Genomic DNA, 18,881 nt, shown 5'->3' on the forward strand with positions numbered 1-18,881 from the left:
GCCACACACAGATCAAGACACATCCAACACATGGCTAAGAAAAGCCAATATATACAGTGAGATGGAAGGATTCATGATTGCAATACAGGATCAAACAATAAATACCAGATATTACAGCAAGCATATTATTAAAGATCCCAATACCACAACAGATAAATGCAGACTTTGCAAACTACAAATAGAAACAGTAGATCACATCACAAGTGGATGTACAATACTAGCAAATACAGAATACCCCAGAAGACATGACAATGTAGCAAAAATAATACATCAACAACTTGCCATACAACATAAACTAATAAAACTACACGTTCCGACATACAAGTATGCACCACAAAATGTACTGGAGAATGATGAATACAAATTATACTGGAACACAACCATTATAACAGATAAAACGACACCACATAACAAACCTGACATCATACTCACCAATAAAAAGAAGAAATTAACACAACTCATCGAAATATCCATACCCAATACAACAAATATACAGAAGAAAACAGGAGAAAAAATTAAAAAATACATCCAACTAGCTGAGGAAGTCAAGGACATGTGGCATCAGGATAAAGTTGACATTATACCAATTATACTATCAACTACAGGAGTCATACCACACCATATCCACCAGTACATCAATGCAATACAGCTACATCCAAACTTATATATACAACTACAGAAATCCGTCATTATTGATACATGTTCAATTACCCGAAAGTTACTAAATGCAATATAACATATACCGTACAGTTAAAAGGAAGTCATGCTTGATCAAGGTCCGTGTCACTTTCCATTTTTGACCAGAAGTAACGTTTTTATTGTTGTTTCGACTTGTGGTTTATTTGGTGGTCTATGCAAGAATGGTCTAATGTCTGTATTTGTGTCTTTGTATTCTATATACGTCAGCTGAAATTTTTCTTCTACGTCTAACATGTGTGTCACTTTATGTTGTATTTGTGCTTGTTCTGGTGGCTGTCTTAAGATTTCGTTTTCCTCTGATTGTTTAATTGACGCGTGTTGTTCTTTGTTTGTTTGCTCTGAGATGTTTGAGTCCATTACTGTATTTTCTTCTTCTTCTGATTGCACATTATTTTGTTCTAGTATTTGTTGTACTTGTTGTTTGATGTTTTCTAATTCTGACTAGGGTATCCTGTTATTTTTGATTATTACACGGATCTGATCAGCTAGTCATTGTTCTGTTAAAAACTTTAATTCTGGGTATCTGGTAATAAATGTTGTGTATACTTGTGATCTGTATCCAGTTGTGTTTGCTCCTAAGTTTGTTGCTTGGTAATAACAGAACATGAGGTGTCGGTTACCTTCATCTGACCATCTCATCCTCTGTCTTGGTTTTCCTTCTAGAGTGGTTGCAGGAAGCATATCCTGCAAAACACCTCTATTTGGATTTAAATCATTTTCCAGTTGGCTAGCAGTGTCATTACCATTGTGGGCGGGCATAGGGTTCAAGCGTCGTCCCCGACCATGACGGCGCTTGTCCGAGGCTTCTTTAGTTCTGTCCCAAACCAACTAATCACACTAAAAGGGGGGTTAGCCCTATTAGTGGTTTGTTCTTTTCGTCGTCTTTTATGACTGGCAGAACATACTGGAGGCCTATTCTTTTCCCGGGCCTCCACGTTATTATTATCCTTGGATCATTTGTTCAAAGATGTAGAAAAGCCATTTTCTACAATTTGGCAGAAAGAAAGAGCTAATAGTATGTGGAAGCAGATATGTGTATCATAAATTCAATGAAAATCTTCTATTGTCAGAGGCAATTCATTCACATACCACATACTGCAGGCCCCACAAATGCTTTGCCCATTTTTAAGAGGAAAATAAGCCATTTTGAATTGAAAATAATAATACTGTTTAGTATTGCATGTGTATGAGTGTTGTATATTTTTAAAACACTGGAAGTAATAGTTCATTGTTGTAAAATCATTTGTATTTTCAAATGTTTGAATACATTCATCATAATTTTAATTTACTAAATCACAGGTTACATATTCAGAATTGTAAAAGAAGTGTTTTATTTACATGTTCTGTTCCACTCTGGTCTGCTGTGCATTATTACGAACTTATGCCTAAATATTTTCAGTGGGGATTGTTTACTTTATATTTTTTGTTAATAAATCTTTCATCACACTTAAAAACATAGGTTGCTAAGCAAACCAAATGGACAAGACAAATACTCCTAAAATCTGAAAGCAATTCATTTGAATTAAGTGTGCACTTAGTGCTGCTTTTGCAACCCTGTTTTTTGTTTCTTCACTAACTTTACGTTCAGTCTGAGTGCACTTACAGCTTGTTTGCCTTCCATGTTTCATTACATTTTAAAAAAATCATCCATTTTTCAAAAGTTTAACACATTTAGATACATCACTGTGCTAAGTGCTAAGTTCAACATAGATCGGGGTTTTATAACCAATGGTTTGGGATAGTTAACTGTGTGGCAAAGTCCTATGGAGGGCATTACAATATATTGTTCCATCCAGAGGTCTAAAATTTTTAAGGCGGACAATGGCTAAATTTTTATTAGGGCACTGAGACACTTGATACAAACTGCGGTGATGGATAATCCACAATATTCCTTTCTCCTTTTTTCTCCTATTAATGTCCTTCTCTGTGTTGTTTTGTCTAAACAGGATGACCAATGGTAACATCTATAAGTGGATGTACAATTGTTTAAATGTGTGCACAAACAGTATTCTATCTTAAATTTGTTTTTCCATATTGTCTTAATACTGTTTGTGAAAAACATGAGGTGGAAATATGTATTCAGGCCTCAATGCCTAGATAAGCAGTAGTACGTGCCTGAAAATCAATTGAGGCTGACCAGGAGAACCTACTCTGAACGACGTGAGACTGAACTGAGACAGTACTTATCATGATGATCTGATAGTCATAACACTTAAGTGCAGAGCCATCTCATTGGATTAACAATTTTCTTATTAGGAAGGAACACAAAACATTTAACAAATTACCTATATAAAAACTGGTTTTGCTTCATTATGTGTATGAAACTAATAAAAGTTGCTTTTGATTGGTGGTGATATTGTCTTGATTATTGTAGGTTATGCTAATCAGGCAAAGATTCAGAAACCAAAGTGCTTAGCATCTCAGAAAAAAACAAAATTCCATTTAGCATCTGTTAGTGATTAAATTAGTAAAATAAAATTTTGTTATACAGGGTGAGTCACCTAACATTACCGCTGGATATATTTCGTAAACCACATCAAATACTGACGAATCGATTCCGCAGACCGAACGTAAGGAGAGGGGCTAGTGTAATTGGTTAATACAAACCATAAAAAAATGCACGGAAGTATGTTTTTTAACACAAACCTATGTTTTTTTTAAATGGAACCCCATTAGTTTTGTTAGCACATCTGAACATATAAACAAATATGTAATCAGTGCCATTGGTTGCATTGTAAAATGTTAATTACATCCGGAGATATTGTAACCTAAAATTGATGCTTGAGTACCACTCCTCCACTGTTTGATCGTGTGTATCGGAGAGCACCGAATTACGTAGGGATCCAAAGGGAACAGTGATGGACCTTAGGTACAGAAGAGACTGGAACAGCACATTACGTCCACATGCTAACACCTTTTTATTGGTCTTTTTCACTGACGCACATGTACATTACCACGAGGGGTGAGGTACACGTACACAAATGGTTTCCATTTTCAATTACGGAGTGGAATAGAGTGTGTCCCGGCATGTCAGGCCAATAGATGTTCAATGTGGTGGCCATCATTTGCTGCACACAATTGCAATCTCTGGCGTAATGAATGTCGTACACGCCGCAGTACATCTGGTGTAATGTCGCCGCAGCCTGCCACAATACGTTGTTTCATATCCACTGGGGTTGTAGGCACATCACGGTACACATTCTCCTTTAACGTACCCCACAGAAAGAAGTCCAGAGGTATAAGATCAGGAGAACGGGCTGGCCAATTTATGTGTCCTCGACGTCCTATGAAACGCCCATCGAACATCCTGTCAAGCGTCAGCCTAGTGTTAATTGGGGAATGTGCAGGTGCACCATCATGCTGATACCACATACGTCGACGCGTTTCCAGTGGGACATTTTTGAGCAACGTTGGCAGATCATTCTGTAGAAATGTGATGTATGTTGCAGCTGTTTGGGCCCCTGCAATGAAGTGAGGACCAATGAGGTGGTCGCCAATGATTCCGCACCATACATTTACAGTCCATGGTTGCTGTCGCTCTACCTGTCTGAGCCAGCGAGGATTGTCCACGGACCAGTAATGCATGTTCCGTAGATTCACTGCCCCATGGTTTGTGAAACCCCCTTCATCGGTAAACAGGTAGAACTGAAACGCATTCTCTGTTAATGCCCATTGACAAAATTGCACTCGATGATTAAAGTCATCACCATGTAATTGCTGATGTAGCGACACATGAAACGGGTGAAAGCGGTGACGATGCAGTATGCGCATGACACTACTTTGACTCAGTCCACCGGCTCTCGCAATGTCCCGTGTACTCATGTGTGGGTTCATGGCAACAGCAGCTAACACACCAACTGCACCCGCTTCTCCTGTGATGGGCCTGTTACGGACCCGTTTGCGTGCTACGACCATACCTGTTGCATACAGTTGGCGGTAGATGTTTTGCAATGTGCAGCACGTTGGATGCTCTTTGTCTGGGTACCGTTCTGCATACACCCTGCAGGCTTCAGCTGCATTTCGTCAACACTCGCCATAGATGAGTATCATCTCCGCCTTTTCTGAGTTCGAATACATCATGGTCACAGTTCCTACAACACTACACTATCACAGACGTCTGGTAACACGGTGTACTACAGTTGGTCTGCGTGCGGAGGTGAATGCAGAATAACAATAGCAGCAAGCGCTACATGCAAACACTGCGGCATCTAGACCAAACCACAACAGTGCACTACAGCCACACTTGTAAACACGGTCGTCATCGTAAACATGTCCCTGCAGATGCTGCTCGCCGACCGTGGCCTGTGTTTGTTACAACATGCAACTGAACGTCGGAGGTTTCAAGCGTCAACTTTAGGGTGCAATATCTCCAGATGTAATTAACATTTTACAATGCAACAAACGGCACTGATTACGTATTTGTTTATATGTTCAGATGTGCTAACATATCTAACGTGGTTCCATTTTTAAAAAATGTAGGTTTGTGTTAAAAAACATACTTCTGTGCATTTTTGTATAGTTTGTATTAAACAATTACACTAGCCCCTCTCCTCATGTTCGGTCTGTGGAATCGGTTCATCAGTATTTGATTTGGTTTACGAAATATATCCAGTGGTAACGTTAGGTAACTCACCCTGTATGTTGTCTGCACATATTATGGAAATAAACTGACACATTTAAAAAATGTGAATAAATGTTTCTGAATTAGTGCCATTAGTTGGTCAGTGTTGCAGGTCCTGTATGGCCTTGAACTGACTCTGACCATCTCATACACTCAACTTCACTTACAAAATCATTATTCTTCTTTGCCATGCTTATTTTGACAGGTTTCTGGTTGCCTAACGTCACTGAAACAATTAAATCAATGAAGAAGTAGTAGAAATTTTTTCATATGAAAGACGTAGTAAACACAGCATAGAGATCCTTTAAGAAAGTGGCAGACCTTTGTCAATGTGAATAATTTATTTTGGTCCACAATACTGTAGAAACTATTTGATGATAGAAACTCTTTCTTAAATTAACCTCATGTTTTATGATTGTATTTCTGCAGTCAATGCAGTGAATGTTACCTTAGATTGATGTATCACACTTTTCTGACATAGAAACTTGCTGTCTTAGAAAATCATTCCTACTTCATGTTTCATAATTATGAACTTGGTTGTTTAATGTTTTTACCACCATACAACTGACACTAAATGACATTTCTTCTTCTTGTCATCATAGAGATCATTGTTGTAAATCAGCTTCATCGAATCATTTAATAAATGGTTAATACCATTTTCAATCAAACCACTGACAAGTGCTGTGGTAAATCTTATATAAAATTAAGAACAAAAATGGGCCTAACCCAGAGCTTTGAAGTACTGCATAGCTAAATTTCCTATGCCCTGAAAATTAATGTCTATTTTTGTAACATTATTCTACCACCTTGTGCGTGACAGAAAGACAAAGCTGAAACCAGTTCTAGGTTATTCCACAGATGTCATATCTGTATAATTCTTAAGCAGCAGGTAATTAGTGATGAGGTCAGAGGCTCTAGATGAGTTGAGAAAGAGCTCATCTTTTCATTTATCTTGGCTATAACATTTAAGACTTGCCTTAAAAGTCATAAACTGCTGTTTCAGTCGGTTTGCTCTTCCTGAAACCCTTTCAAGGATTCACGAGGACTGTAATGTTATTAAAAATTTTAGATAACCTTTCATACTTGGAATATGTTGAACACTGTCATATTGGATTGAAATCTACTCCAAAGTACTTGGTTGTACATTTCTGTCACTGAAACTTCCACCAACCTCGACTTTCACAGTTATACGATTGGTTTTTAAGGTCTCTATTTTAATCAACCTTGATCAACTTTAACTGCTATATCGTCATTATATATCACACGTATTGCCAACTGCAAGACTACACATCAGCACTTTGGGTCTCTGTGATCCATCCTTTTCCTAATACTGATGAATTTTGTTCCTCTGCCATCCTTGAATAGCTGCTTTCTTGTTGTGGACTACAAAGCTGTAATTTAAATGACTTATTGAATTTAGTTATCTATGTCAAGTGGGAATGATGTGGCCTCTGAGAACCCCATTTTTCATTGGATAAATCAAATTAATAGTGTTCTTCATTGAAACAACAGTTTAGAAGATATCACACTAGCTACATGGTGGCTGTAGAGCATAAGTGCAAATTTGTGACTATATCTTTATTGTAAAATATTTAAGCATCTTTTAATTATTAGTTTATAGATATCACAAATGCTGTGTAGTCAGTGAGTTGTGGCAGGGTATAATATCAGTGTGCACAGTAGATATTTGCTGGTTCTGTATCATGCCCGGATGGTGGGGGGTGGGGGTGGGGTGGGGGGTAAATTTCAGGGGGGTAAATTCATATACCTGAAAAAGACCATGTTTCACAAAGCAACTAGCCTCCAGTGCATGTTGATCTATCAATTGCTCATATGATTTTGAAATGAATCCTTGTTGGTTTTTGAACAGTACTGAACATGTTCTAAGTTGATATCTGAATGGATAAGTTGATTTTTGAATGTGTACATAGTGCACATGATGTCTCTGCCAGAGGGGAATCCCTGTCGCATCTAGAAATAAAAACTTTTCTGCAGACAAAAGGGGACAGGGCTATAAGAGCTGAGCTGAATAAGCCCAAACGGATGAATGCCAATTGCTGTTTGTTTATGTGGTTGATGAGGTGTGTGAATGATAAGCATTGCTATAATTATTAGCAAAATCCATAGATTCTGACTACCAGTGTGGAAATAAATGACTGACAGGAATAACAGGTAAGTAAGGTAACATATTATCTTCTCGGTGTATCCAAGAAAATGAAATTTTGACAGAAAATTTTTGTCAGATTGCTACACTACTAAGAGCCAGTTGTAAAGTCCCTGGTTAACAGTCAGTTGTTCTATTCTTGAAATAGCATAGAAAACACGTTGTACGAACACATAATAACACCTAACTGGAGAATAAAAGTGGGATAACTAAAGTGGTGATTGTGGAAGGGTTAGTGAAGTTAACAGGAGAATAAGTTTTGACAATGGCAGGAATAGTTACGGAGTTAGTGGTGACAAGATTCATTGTTAGAATGAGGAAGCAGAAGAAATGGTGACATCACACAAATTATATTGAAGAATATGATGATTCCAAATTTATATAAAAATTTAATACTACTACTATTCAATCTCATGGTTGAGAAACTGGAGCATATGAATGAAATATGGAACTATTTCATAACCTAAGACTTTTTGCTTCTCTTAGGCCCAATAGGCATTTGCTATTGATACTTCGTGAATTATGTTCTGTGGTGTTACTTATGCAAATGAGATAGATAAAAATGACCGTTTGTGTCAAAACAGTCTCACTTATTTGGTATGTGTTACAGTTGCTGCAATATTAAAAATGCCTATTTTGTTTTACCTAGCAGACAGTGACAAAACAGATGTAATCAAATAGAGAAACCACATCAGTCTTGGGTACTATTCGTATGAAAAGTTTTTTCAGTATTAAACAATGACATTTTGATTTTTCATGTAGCAAAATGGTTGATGTACTTTGATGAGGTAATAGATTCTTTTGCAGAAAGGAAAGCATGCCATGTAAAGCTGTAGCAAGATTGGAGAGGAAAAAATGCTGAGACCTAAGGGTTGAAGAAATGTGCACTGTATTGCTTGTTTCTTGCTTTTTAATGCTTTTATGTTTCCTATATTCAGTTTTATTTCACATAAAAGAGTCAGTTATTAGTTAATAGGCAATAAAGAGAGCAAATTTTCTGAAGAATTCTTATTCTTCCAGTCACAAATAATCCCACACAACATTAATTGTGAGTATTCTTTAAGGACATTTTAATTTCCAATGTCCTGAATATAGGTTTGATGCCTTCCATTGCAAAATATACACATTTAAATTTCTCAGAGCAAAACACAGTGATGTGTGATAGAAGAAAGCTGTGAGAAGAGGTGTGGAACTGGACTTTGGCACACTGAAGACCAACAAACATATATTTCTTATATATCAAACTCTTCAGGAAGATGCGCACTATGGAATGAACATATTTTTGAAAAATTGTTTTTTTTTTTTTTTTAATTTTTGATGTCCTGTCCTAAACTCTCATGAGTGGGGGGAGGGGGGTGCCACTATCTAGTTTTAGCCGTGGTTCAGAAATATCATAAATCTGGGGCTGTTCTGTATTGTAGGGAAATGAGCAGGCTCAGACCTGAAGTGTCCATATATGTATTCACTTAACTTATTATATTCCATCTGGATAAGTAAAGTAGAGTGCATTGTGAGTGCTTTATTCTGAGAGGAAGGTGCTAGAAAAATTCTGCAGAATCAGAGCCATGAAATTAACAATGTTTATAATATTATGAACAATATCACTGATTTAAGCCAGCTAATTACCTGAAAAACCTTCAAGTATATGTTACTGATGTTACATTTGTAGCCATGAAATCCACTGAAAATGAGGACCATTGAGTTAACATAGTTCCATTACATACATAATGAGTAAGAAATGTCAGTGGAAAGAGCTAACCCAAGTCATCCAGTCAACAATAGCTAATTTAAATCAAATGAACAATGAATGCCCAATTTTGTGAACATTGGTTTCTACACTCCTGGAAATGGAAAAAAGAACACATTGACACCGGTGTGTCAGACCCACCATACTTGCTCCGGACACTGCGAGAGGGCTGTACAAGCAATGATCACACGCACGGCACAGCGGACACACCAGGAACCGCGGTGTTGGCCGTCGAATGGCGCTAGCTGCGCAGCATTTGTGCACCGCCGCCGTCAGTGTCAGCCAGTTTGCTGTGGCATACGGAGCTCCATCGCAGTCTTTAACACTGGTAGCATGCCGCAACAGCGTGGACGTGAACCATATGTGCAGTTGACGGACTTTGAGCGAGGGCGTATAGTGGGCATGCGGGAGGCCGGGTGGACGTACCGCCGAATTGCTCAACACGTGGGGCGTGAGGTCTCCACAGTACATCGATGTTGTCGCCAGTGGTCGGCGGAAGGTGCACGTGCCCGTCGACCTGGGACCGGACCGCAGCGACGCACGGATGCACGCCAAGACCGTAGGATCCTACACAGTGCCGTAGGGGACCGCACCGCCACTTCCCAGCAAATTAGGGACACTGTTGCTCCTGGGGTATCGGCGAGGACCATTCGCAACCATCTCCATGAAGCTGGGCTACGGTCCCGCACACCGTTAGGCTGTCTTCCGCTCACGCCCCAACATCGTGCAGCCCGCCTCCAGTGGTGTCGCGACAGGCGTGAATGGAGGGACGAATGGAGACGTGTCGTCTTCAGCGATGAGAGTCGCTTCTGCCTTGGTGCCAATGATGGTCATATGCGTGTTTGGCGCCATGCAGGTGAGCGCCACAATCAGGACTGCATACGACCGAGGCACACAGGGCCAACACCCGGCATCATGGTGTGGGGAGCGATCTCCTACACTGGCCGTACACCACTGGTGATCGTCGAGGGGACACTGAATAGTGCACGGTACATCCAAACCGTCATCGAACCCATCGTTCTACCATTCCTAGACCGGCAAGGGAACTTGCTGTTCGAACAGGACAATGCACGTCCGCATGTATCCCGTGCCACCCAACGTGCTCTAGAAGGTGTAAGTCAACTACCCTGGCCAGCAAGATCTCCGGATCTGTCCCCCATTGAGCATGTTTGGGACTGGATGAAGCGTCGTCTCACGCGGTCTGCACGTCCAGCACGAACGCTGGTCCATCTGAGGCACCAGGTGGAAATGGCATGGCAAGCCGTTCCACAGGACTACATCCAGCATCTCTACGATCGTCTCCATGGGAGAATAGCAGCCTGCATTGCTGCGAAAGGTGGATATACACTGTACTAGTGCCGACATTGTGCATGCTCTGTTGCCTGTGTCTATGTGCCTGTGGTTCTGTCAGTGTGATCATGTGATGTATCTGACCCCAGGAATGTGTCAATAAAGTTTCCCCTTCCTGGGACAATGAATTCACGGTGTTCTTATTTCAATTTCCAGGAGTGTATTTTTTAAAAAATAATAGCATTTGTTCAGTCATACATAGCATTCCTATTATGGTAAATAATCTTCAGTAGTGTGGAATGAGAAAAGTTAAGCAGTTATCATAGAGAATGGCTTGCCAATACTTACCATCTGAAGGCAAAGTTCTTATTACTGCCAACGGTCACATTTAAAAGTAGTTTCTTCCTCAGAGATGAAGTAAGGATGGCCTGGGGAAGCTTAGAAAGGAAGAATGGCTCTCTCGAACCAAATTATGAGGGCGAACCAAATTATGAGGGGAACCTTCTGTTGCGAGGACAAAGGGAGACATAAATGAAAGGGGAGATGTCACAGAGGGTATGAGGTCAAAGATAATACATTGTTTACTACTGTGGCAGCTTCAGTTCAGAGGTGATGAGGACAGTATGGATTAAGAGGAAGAGAAATAAAATGAATAGTATAGTTAAGGACTAGAAGAAAAAGAATATGAGGAACAACCTTTTGGTAATTGTTTGTATTTCAGACACATCAAGACCATAATAATATTTCTAAACAAACTAGAAAAATATATTTTATTTGTCCATAAAACACAATAGTTTAACATTCTTTTCAAACCTGACTGTTTTAGAAACAGTATAGACATTGCCAAAATAAGTAGATGTGTGTCTGAGAAAAGTATCATTACTGCAGTCCAGTAGATAGGAGCTTGTGTAAATACCTACATTATAAACACAGAAGAAAAACTTATTGCTTTAGAAATTTTCCTTATGTGAAGTCAAGATTGCAGATAAATATGTTGTGCCTGTTGATTGAAATTTATTTTGAATTCTTAATAAGTGCTTAATACCTTTATTTCCATTTCAGAACGTCATTACAAGGTAACAGTGGAACTGGCTCAACCGCAACATGCAGAATCTTGGGTTCAAGGTTTTATGCGGATCTCATTACACAGTGACACTAATGTAATTAAAAATTTGGACCTCACACCAAGGTATTAATTATGTTAAAATATTGTAAAGCATGTGCTAGACTTAATTTAGTTAATGCGGTTCAAAGTATGTAACAAAATAAATTGAGTTTACTCTGAGTAGTAAAATGCAGTTGTCGCTCATATTGTGTTGTTGCACAATATATACCACTTTTTAAATAACTGTGATAAGTAACTTCTCTAAAAATACTCATTATAATGTATCACTCATAACAAATATAGTTACACAAATGAAATTAATAAATCAGTAATGGTTAATGGAAAATTAATACAAGTGGGATGGATAAGAAACTGTAGAATGTCTGGCATACAAACATATAAATAGATGTTGCACCTTTCTGGTTTAATTAACTGAGGTATTCTTTTAGAAATCATGTTAGACTTCTGGCCATTAAAATTGCTACACCACGAAGATGACGTGCTACAGATACGAAATTTAATCGACAGGAAAAAGATGCTGTGATATCCAAATGATTAGCTTTTCAGAGCATCCACACAAGAATGGCACCGGTGGCAACACCTACAACGTACTGACATGAAGAGAGTTTCCAACCAATTTCTCATTCACAAACAGCAGTTGACTAGCATTGCCTGGTGAAACGTTGTTGTGATGCCTCGTACTGTATAAGGAGGAGAAATGTGTACCACCATGTTTCCGACTTTGATAAAGGTCGGATTGCAGCCTATCACGGTTTCGGATTATTGTATCGCGACATTGCTGCTCGCATTGGTCAAGATCCAATGACTGTTAGCAGAAATTGGAATCAGTGGGTTCAGGAGGGTAATACGGAATGCTGTGCTGGATCCCAACTGCCTCATATCACTAGCAGTCGAGATGACAGGCATCTTATCCGCATGGCTGTAACAGATCGTGCAGCCACATCTTGATCCCTGAGTCAACAGATGGGGACGTTTGCAAGACAACAACCATCTGCATGAACAGTTCGATGACGTTTGCAGCAGCATGGACTATCAGCTCGGAGACCGTGGCTGCAGTTATCCTTGACACTGCATCACAGACAGGAGCACCTGCAATTGTGTACTCAGCGACGAACCTGGGTGTGATAATGGCAAAACGTCATTTTTTTGATGAATCCAGGTTCTGTTTACAGCATCATGATGGTCGCATCCATGTTTGGCAACATCGTGGTGAACGCACATTGGAAGCATGTATTAGTCATCGCCATACTGGCATATCACCCGGCGTGATGGTATGGGGTGCCATTGGTTAAACGTCTTGGTCACCTCTTGTTCGCATTGACGGCACTTTGAACAGTGGACATTAAATTTCAGATGAGTTACGACACGTGGCTCTACCCTTCATTCGATCCCTGCGAAACCGTACATTTCAGCAGGATAATGCACAACCGCATGTTGCAGGTCCTGTACGGGCCTTTCTGGATACAGAAAATGTTGGATTGCTGCCCTGGCCAGCACATTCTCCAGATCTCTCACCAATTGAAAACGTCTGATCAATGGTGGCCGCGCAACTGGCTCGTCACAATATGCCAGTCACTACTCTTGATGAACTGTGGTATCGTGTTGAAGCTGCATGGGCAGCTGCACCTGTACATGCCATCCAAGCTCTGTTTGACTCAATGCCCAGGTGTATCAAGGCCGTTATTACGGCCAGAGGTGGTTGTTCTGGGTACTGATTTCTCAAGATCTATGCTCCCAAATTGTGTGAAAATGTAATCACATGTCAGTTCTAGTATGATATATTTTTTCAATGAATACCCGTTTATCATTTGCATTTCTTCTTGGTGCAACAATTTTAATGGTCATTAGTGTACGCAGATCACAGCATGAAGAAGAGTTTTCAGTGATGTGAAATAGGTCCAGATACACACATTATAAATTGCTTCTGGACAGAGCACCTATTACCACCTATCACTTATTATTATGTATGTGGTAGTTATGAAGTGGATTTGGATTACTTTATTTGTTCATAAAATGGCTGGAAATTAACATGTCACTGGATACACAGAAAATTACTACACTGGGAAAAAACTGCCTCTTTTCTAGTTACCATGTTGTACAGGCTATTTGCTCTTTTCACTGCTGATCGGTTGTAGTTCCAAGAGCAAGACAAATGAAATAGGGTGCTTTAGATCACACTATAAATGTATTGCTTTTAATCTACCTTTGTTAAATTTCTTGTGTGTGTGCTCTTCCACTGCTAAACAGTTATTCTTACTGTATATTGTTATGCATTACTCTGTTTATTCTTCACCTCTGATTTTACATTATTATATTAATTGTTTCATAGAGAATACTTTATACAAGCAATGCTTCACAATATCAAGGTACCGTAATAACCTCATTGTGCAATCCACCATAAGCAGCGTAATGATTGAAGTATCTATTAGACAGCTAATTTCAGTGACCAAACCATAGTTTTTTTTGGGGGGAGGTGGGGGCTGTACTTACGAGTATGGAGCATTTTTAATCCTGTAGAAGACAAATGACAACTTGTAAGTAGCCATAAAAATGTTTCAGTTCCAGTCCTATTAAGAACCTGTGTAATACAGACATTTAAACTGTTTTCTAGGAAGAAAACCCCAGGACTTCACTGTATTTTTTGCTTTCCCTGAGAGCTAGAGGAGGGCAGTGCCACTGCCCCTCCTTGCTTCTGGGTGTGGGCACCCTCAATTGCTAACTATGCATTCCACATAATAATCCCATTTGTAAATATCTTCTCATTCATAAGATTGTGATAGACACTAGTACCATGTAGAATAGCCAAAGTCACACTTGATTCAATGTTCCCCCTTCTTGTAACACCACTCTGGTATAAAGTTTCGGAAACTTCTTGTAGTGTCTAATGTAAACAAAACTGGTTTCTTAAAAATAACCTTTTTATTTAATTGTGTCTCCAATTTTTATGTCTTCATTTATCAAGCTTTCTAATATGATTCTGGGATGCTAGTGACAGGATCAATAATGTTTTCTACAGAAATTTCCCAATTTTCATATTTAAGAGGATGGAAGACCAGATTATAGCATCCTATTGATGATGTCATTACAGGTGGTCATATTGTAGAGCATATCATTTTGTAATTCTGCTGCTATTTGTAACTGTTGACATTCTTTTATTCTTATGTTGGAATTTACTTGAAGTACCTTTTTTAAGAGATTTGTCATTACCGAACTTCCCTTTCACTTCCTGTAGTTTTGGTATGAAAATGGTAGATTGTGAATGGTGTGGAAAAAAAACCTCAAAAGTACTATTACAGTTCCTCCTGCAAACACCACTAGAATCTTTTGGTGCACAATTAATGTTAATGACATAATATTGCAGACAGACAACTTACTTTATGACATAAAACTCAACTTCTGACATGTTTTTTCTGTGGTGTGTGTTTGTTTTGTATAATATGTTAACTAGTTCAAAATAGGGAAAACTTTTGGCCCCAGGGAAGTATTTGCCATGTTCTATATCCATTATCTGAAAAAAAACTGACACTAATTTACCACTATTTTATCATAGATCTCAGGAGAAATAGTGCATTCCATGTTAAGTAGAAAACAAACCACAGGTTCTTCCAGTTTATAAATTGAATCCTGGACAGCTGCAACAAAACTACATACTATATATTTGATGCCAACTGTTCTTAAATAATTAGCACTGATTTTGCAGGCATGGGTCATGTGAAACCTAGCGTTCATCTTTTTCATTCATGAAACCCAGAAAGCTCTATGGAACAGTTTCCAAGTAGCTATCACATGTTTTGACTTCTGGAAAGCCTTCAGTACAGTTCTGTACTGCTGTTCATCAAATAAAGTATATGCTTAAGGAATACTGTCGTTTGGGTCTGAGCACATGGACTACGTTCTCAGATATGTGCGTGGCTTGAAAACTTATTAAGTGATAAAACAGTGTCCTCAGTGGCAAGTGTTAGTAATAGAACGTTGTCCTGAATGGTGAGCATTCATTGCAGACAAAGAAATCCTCAGTAGTGCCCCAGGAAAGTGTGACAGAACCACTCCAATTTTCTACATACATAAAATATCTTATGGATAGTGTGAGCAGCAGTCTGCAATTTTTCATTGATGGTGCTGTAGTGTACAGGAAATTGTTGTCTTCAAGTGACTGTAGGAAGATACGACCCGGGACAACCAGGAAAAACCCAGGAATTTTTTCATCCGGGAGAAAAACGGGAAAAACTCAGGAATTCTTTAGAATTCCAGGAATTTTTCATTGTTTTAGTTTTTTGTTAAATTTTTGTAATTTAGACTGGTAAGAACCGATACTCTAACAAATATACACTCCTGGAAATGGAAAAAAGAACACATTGACACCGGTGTGTCAGACCCACCATACTTGCTCCGGACACTGCGAAAGGGCTGTACAAGCAATGATCACACGCACGGCACAGCGGACACACCAGGAACCGCGGTGTTGGCCGTCGAATGGCGCTAGCTGCGCAGCATTTGTGCACCGCCGCCGTCAGTGTCAGCCAGTTTGCCGTGGCATACGGAGCTCCATCGCAGTCTTTAACACTGGTAGCATGCCGCGACAGCGTGGACGTGAACCGTATGTGCAGTTGACGGACTTTGAGCGAGGGCGTATAGTGGGCATGCGGGAGGCCGGGTGGACGTACCGCCGAATTGCTCAACACGTGGGGCGTGAGGTCTCCACAGTACATCGATGTTGTCGCCAGTGGTCGGCGGAAGGTGCACGTGCCCGTCGACCTGGGACCGGACCGCAGCGACGCACGGATGCACGCCAAGACCGTAGGATCCTACGCAGTGCCGTAGGGGACCGCACCGCCACTTCCCAGTAAATTAGGGACACTGTTGCTCCTGGGGTATCGGCGAGGACCATTCGCAACCGTCTCCATGAAGCTGGGCTACGGTCCCGCACACCGTTAGGCCGTCTTCCGCTCACGCCCCAACATCGTGCAGCCCGCCTCCAGTGGTGTCGCGACAGGCGTGAATGGAGGGACGAATGGAGACGTGTCGTCTTCAGCGATGAGAGTCGCTTCTGCCTTGGTGCCAATGATGGTCGTATGCATGTTTGGCGCGGTGCAGGTGGGCGCCACAATCAGGACTGCATACGACCGAGGCACACAGGGCCAACACCCGGCATCATGGTGTGGGGAGCGATCTCCTACACTGGCCGTACACCACTGGTGATCGTCGAGGGGACACTGAATAGTGCACGGTACATCCAAACCGTCATCGAACCCATCGTTCTACCATTCCTAGACCGGCAAGGGAACTTGCTGTTCCAACAGGACAATGCACGTCCGCATGTATCCCGTGCCACCCAACGTGCTCTAGAAGGTGTAAGTCAACTACGCTGGCCAGCAAGATCTCCGGATCTGTCCCCCATTGAGCATGTTTGGGACTGGATGAAGCGTCGTCTCACGCGGTCTGCACGTCCAGCACCAACGCTGGTCCAACTGAGGCGCCAGGTGGAAATGGCATGGCAAGCCGTTCCACAGGACTACATCCAGCATCTCTACGATCGTCTCCATGGGAGAATAGCAGCCTGCATTGCTGCGAAAGGTGGATATACACTGTACTAGTGCCGACATTGTGCATGCTCTGTTGCCTGTGTCTATGTGCCTGTGGTTCTGTCAGTGTGATCATGTGATGTATCTGACCCCAGGAATGTGTCAATAAAGTTTCCCCTTCCTGGGACAATGAATTCACGGTGTTCTTATTTCAATTTCCAGGAGTGTATTTCCGTATCCCGCTACTGCAGAATAGAACTTCAACAATAAAACATAATGAGAGAAAAAAATGAAAATAACTTAAATTTCAAAGGAAATGCACCATATACAGTGACGACACACAGTGCTCATGCAAGCATGTGCCAACAGCAAAATGTGTCAAAGGCTTTAGGAAGACTGTGCAATGCTTCATAACAACAAATTACCTCCGATGAGCATGAAGTCAAAACTGTTTACATTAGATTCGTTTTAGCAGTTACGAGCGGGCTCATTTGCATGCGCAGTTGAGTCGCCTTTGAGTATTAGAGTCTCCTGCTTCTGGCTACAGGAATGTGGCTGTTGGCTGTGCAAGCAGTCACAGAAGGCAGCTAGATGCTACCGGGAAAAGGGGACACCAAATTCATATTCTTGAGGGAAAATAAACTTGTTTCACAAAGCACTTAGCATCCAGCGCACGTTAGTCTATCAATTATTCATATGATTTTGAAACACATCCCTGTTGGTTTTTGAACATTTTTGAACACTTTTTAAGTTGATTTCTGAATGAGTCATAAGTTGATTTTTGAATGCGTGCATAGTGTACGTGATGTCTCTGTCAGGAGAATCCTCATTGCATCTAGAAATAAACTTTCCTCAGACAAAAGGGGACGGGGCTATACAAGCTGAGCAGAGTAAAGCCGAACTCTGTCTGATTATGTGATTGGTTGGGTTTGCGAATGATCATTGTTGATATAATTACTAGCGAAATCCATAGATTCAGACTACCAGAATGGAAATAAATGAGTAACAGGAATAACAGATGAGAAAGATTATGTATTATCTTCTCGGTGTATCCAAGAAAATGAAATTTTGACAGAAAATTTTTGGCCAGATCGCTACACTAGTAAGGACCAGTTGTCAGCCACTTAAGTTATATTCTGGAAGTAATGCTGAAAACGTGTTGTACGAACATGTAACAACGCCTAACCGGAGAATAATCGCGGGATAACTGAACCTGTGATTCTGCCAGGGTTAGTGAGTTAATCGGCGAACAAATTTTGACAATGGCAGGAATAGCTACAGAATTGGTGATGACAAGATTGTTTGTTAGAATGAGGAAGGAGAAGAAACAGGGACAACACACAAATTATGGGAGAATAAGACAATTCCAAATTTATATAAAAATTTCGTAATACTACTTTTCGATCTCGTGCTTGAGGCACTGGTGCATATAATGAAACATGAAACTATTTCCTAACATAAAGCATTTTGCTTGTAGTAGGCCTAATAGGCATTTGATATTGGTACTTCATGAATTATATTCTGTCATGTTATAAAAATGACCATTTGTGCCAAAACAGTCTCGTTTATTAGATGTGTATTACAAAATTGCTGCAATATTAGAAAGGCCTATTTTGTTTTATCTAGCAGACAGTGACAAAATAGATGTAATGAGATCAAGAAACCACACCAATCTTGGGTATTATTTGTATTGAGAGCTTTTTCAGTATTAG

The 18,881-nt window shown here is 40.2% G+C and overlaps 1 protein-coding gene across 1 annotated transcript in view; it reads left to right on the forward strand.

Moving 5' to 3' along the window:
- The window catches only part of LOC124569467 (pancreatic triacylglycerol lipase-like), a 123,230-nt gene that overhangs the window by 70,992 nt on the left and 33,357 nt on the right, over window positions 1–18,881 (forward strand). The window contains exon 9 of the mRNA XM_047131080.1: window positions 11,584–11,710. Coding sequence (XP_046987036.1) covers window positions 11,584–11,710 — 127 coding nt within the window. The remainder of the gene's footprint in view (window positions 1–11,583; window positions 11,711–18,881) is intronic.

The sequence above is a fragment of the Schistocerca americana genome, unplaced genomic scaffold, assembly GCF_021461395.2.
Source record: "Schistocerca americana isolate TAMUIC-IGC-003095 unplaced genomic scaffold, iqSchAmer2.1 HiC_scaffold_15, whole genome shotgun sequence".
Classification (NCBI taxonomy): Eukaryota; Metazoa; Arthropoda; class Insecta; order Orthoptera; family Acrididae; genus Schistocerca; species Schistocerca americana.